The sequence below is a fragment of the Micropterus dolomieu genome, linkage group LG09 (assembly GCF_021292245.1).
Source record: "Micropterus dolomieu isolate WLL.071019.BEF.003 ecotype Adirondacks linkage group LG09, ASM2129224v1, whole genome shotgun sequence".
NCBI lineage: Eukaryota > Metazoa > Chordata > Actinopteri > Centrarchiformes > Centrarchidae > Micropterus > Micropterus dolomieu.
The window spans coordinates 3,843,181-3,846,517 of NC_060158.1; the positions used below are offsets into that span (position 1 = coordinate 3,843,181).

The following is a 3,337-nucleotide window of genomic DNA, read 5'->3' on the forward strand; positions in this document are numbered from 1 at the left end:
TCTCGCTCTCTCTCTCTCTCTGTGTCTCTGTCAGGTGTGCTGGGTCTCTCTCTCTGTGTCTCTGTCAGGTGTGCAGGCTCTCTCTCTCTGTGTCTCTCTCTCTGTGTCTCTGTCAGGTGTGCAGGCTCTCTCTCTCTGTGGCTCTCTCTCTGTGGCTCTGGCTCTCTCTCTGTGGCTCTGTCTCTCTCTCTGTGTCTCTGTCAGGTGTGCAGGCTCTCTCTGTCTGTGTCTCTGTCAGGTGTGCAGGGACTCTCTCTCTGTGTCTCTGTCAGGTGTGCAGGCTCTCTCTCTCTGTGTCTCTGTCTCTCTCTCTGTGTCTCTGTCAGGTGTGCAGGGACTCTCTCTCTGTGTCTCTGTCAGGTGTGCAGGGACTCTCTCTCTGTGTCTCTGTCAGGTGTGCAGGCTCTCTCTGTCTGTGTCTCTGTCAGGTGTGCAGGCTCTCTCTCTCTGTGGCTCTCTCTCTGTGTCTCTGTCTCTCTCTCTGTGTCTCTGTCAGGTGTGCAGGGACTCTCTCTCTGTGTCTCTGTCTCAGGTGTGCAGGGACTCTCTCTCTGTGTCTCTGTCTCAGGTGTGCAGGGACTCTCTCTCTGTGTCTCTGTCTGTCAGGTGTGCAGGGACTCTCTCTGTCAGTCCTCAGGTCTGTGGCGTTGGGGACAGTTTACAGTGTTTAATTGTGTCTGTGTTGGAGACGTGATATTAATACAGTGTTTATGTGAGCAGCTGGTGTGGCTGGTCAGAGAGCTGGTGAAGAGCGGCATGATGGGAGCCGACGGTGTCGTCATGACGCTGCTGAAACAGATCGCAGGTCAGACACGCACACGCATTATATTTATAATTACCAGGAGTTAAAAACTGAGTCCGCATGTTGACGCAGTTCTGTGTTGTTATTCCAGGTGGAGACATTTCCTCTAAAAACCTGTGGTTGGCTGAGAGCGTCCTGGACATCCTGCTGGACCAGAAGCACGTTTCACTTTATCTATTTCAACAAATGTGTAAAGAATTTCTAGAGCAAAATGAGTCGTTTTCAGGGCCTTTACTGCGGAGGAGCTGAACATTTGTCTCCGCAGGGAGTGGGTGTTGAAGAACGGGATGCTGATAGCGATGTCGGTCTACACCTACCTCCGTCTCATCGTCGACCACGGAGCACCAAACCTGCTGATTCTGCGCCAGAAAGAGGTGGACTTCTGCATCGGCATGCTGAGGGACAAGGTGAGGAGGGCGGTCGGCTGGTGTGTCGGTCGTGTATTGGTCCCCTGGTTGTCGCCCTGACAACCTGCCTCTCTCTCTCTGTAGTTCATGGAGTGTTTGATCATCGGCAGAGATCTGGTCCGTCTGCTGCAGAACGTCGCTCGGATCCCAGAGATGGAGCTGGTGTGGAAAGACCTGCTACACAACCCACAAGTCCTCAGTCCTCAGTTCACCGGTGAGACTACAATACCCACAATCCTCAGCTCTCAGTTGGCCTCAGTAGTGTGTGTCGGTTTGACGGTCACTTAACCCTCGGAGGGCGTTGTTTGCATGATCCTGTTTAGTCGGTCTGAAGTAACAACCTGAATAGAGCGCTGAGGAAGCCAAGGCTCCTGAACTCTGTCGTATCGCCACCAAGATAATCCTCCGGTCTAAAATAAGCGCCGCACACGACCGCGTTTTTTCCTTACAGGTGCAGCAGTCCCGCCTCTTCACCTGCACAGCAGCAGAGGTGTCCGCGCTGTGACGGCGTAACGCTGTCGTTTAAAGGTTTCTGCAGGCTGACATGTTGCTGATGTGTTGCAGGTGTTCTCCAGCTGCTGACGGCTCGGACCTCCAGGAAGTTTCTGGCCTGTCGGCTCACACCGGACATGGAGACCAAGCTGCTGTTTATGACCTCCAGGGTACTACACACTGTACTACACACTGTACACACAGGTTGACCTCTGACCTCAGCTCTCTGGACAGCCTGTGACGACGACCTTTGACCTCTCTCTCTCTGACTGTGCCTGTGCTCAGGTGCGTTTCGGGCAGCAGAAGCGGTACCAGGACTGGTTTCAGAGACAGTACCTGTCCACCGCAGAGAGCCAGTCGCTGCGCTGCGATCTGATTCGCTACATCTGCGGAGTGGTCCATCCGTCCAATGAGGTGCTGAGCTCCGACATCCTGCCGCGCTGGGCCATCATTGGCTGGCTGCTCACCACCTGCACGGTAAGGGGGCGGAGCCTCAAGATGTCAGTCTGACGGGTCATCATCTGTCAAAATCAATAACTGACCGATCCATTGATTTGTGTCTCCAGTCGAACGTCGCTGCCTCCAACGCCAAGCTGGCTCTCTTCTATGACTGGCTGTTCTTCAATCCTGAGAAGGACAGCATCATGAACATAGGTGAGACAGACGCAAAGCATGATGGGAGTTCTCCCAGCAGTCTAGGCCTATAGCAGCATAACTAAGGGAGGAGCCAGCCCTAGCTATAAACTTTAATAATCGCGCTGCGCACAACGCTCATCTCGCTTTGTAAGTGAAATCAGCATTCAGTGGAGATGATGTCCACTGAATCCAAACTGAGACCGGAGCTGTTTCTCAATAACGAGTTCGCCGAGTTCGGACTTCTGTATTTTAAAGCTCGGACTTGGCAAGTTCGGCTCGGTCGTACAAACTCCCAGGAACGGGAGCACGCAGTCATTCAGCAAGTGGAACAGCTAGATGCGGACTTTTGAATTGAACAGTACTTTGGCTGCGACTGATTTCACAAGAACAGACAAGAACGCAGACTGAGAAACAGCTCGGGTTCCACAGGGAGGAGCTTGATAGCTGAAGGCTGAGCACGCACACATCTGAGTGTGTTCTCTAATACAAGGAAAATTACATGGAGTGTGGTACAAACAGTAACTGCATTACTTTAAAGGCCCAGCCAGAGTCTCAGTGAAGACTCAGGGCTAGTTGGTGATAAGGATGCAGCGATTACTTTAAAACATCACAGTTAATTAATCGTAAAGTCTCCGCTACACCGAGTGTTTCTGTTGCACAAACTGAAAACAGAGTTAGAGGAGCGGTGCAGCAGCTGCTCGGAGACACGGAGGCTGCTGTTCCCCGGCTAAACTCTGGCAGAGGGACCAGACTGAAGCTTTATTTCCAGCAGAGAGACGGCAGAGTCTCAGGTGCACCAACACCGACCCCCCGGCGTTATTTAAGAGCTGACGGATCACCTGCGTTAAAAGGTTCCTGCTAAAGGAACTTGATGCTGCAGGATCACCGCCCAGCTTTGCACGCGGCGCCCAAGTAAAGGTCACACATGATCACAGAGTTAAACGACGCGGCAGGTCGGTGGGGAATTAAATATAAACGTGTCGCTTACGGTCGAAGCCGT

The 3,337-nt window shown here is 52.6% G+C and overlaps 1 protein-coding gene across 1 annotated transcript in view; it reads left to right on the plus strand.

Annotated features, from left to right (window-relative positions):
- ints3 (integrator complex subunit 3) overlaps positions 1-3,337 on the plus strand; it is an 18,465-nt gene that overhangs the window by 5,497 nt on the left and 9,631 nt on the right. The window contains exons 5-11 of the mRNA XM_046059622.1: positions 721-805; positions 894-960; positions 1,068-1,209; positions 1,294-1,423; positions 1,774-1,871; positions 1,987-2,178; positions 2,268-2,355. Coding sequence (XP_045915578.1) covers positions 721-805; positions 894-960; positions 1,068-1,209; positions 1,294-1,423; positions 1,774-1,871; positions 1,987-2,178; positions 2,268-2,355 — 802 coding nt within the window. The remainder of the gene's footprint in view (positions 1-720; positions 806-893; positions 961-1,067; positions 1,210-1,293; positions 1,424-1,773; positions 1,872-1,986; positions 2,179-2,267; positions 2,356-3,337) is intronic.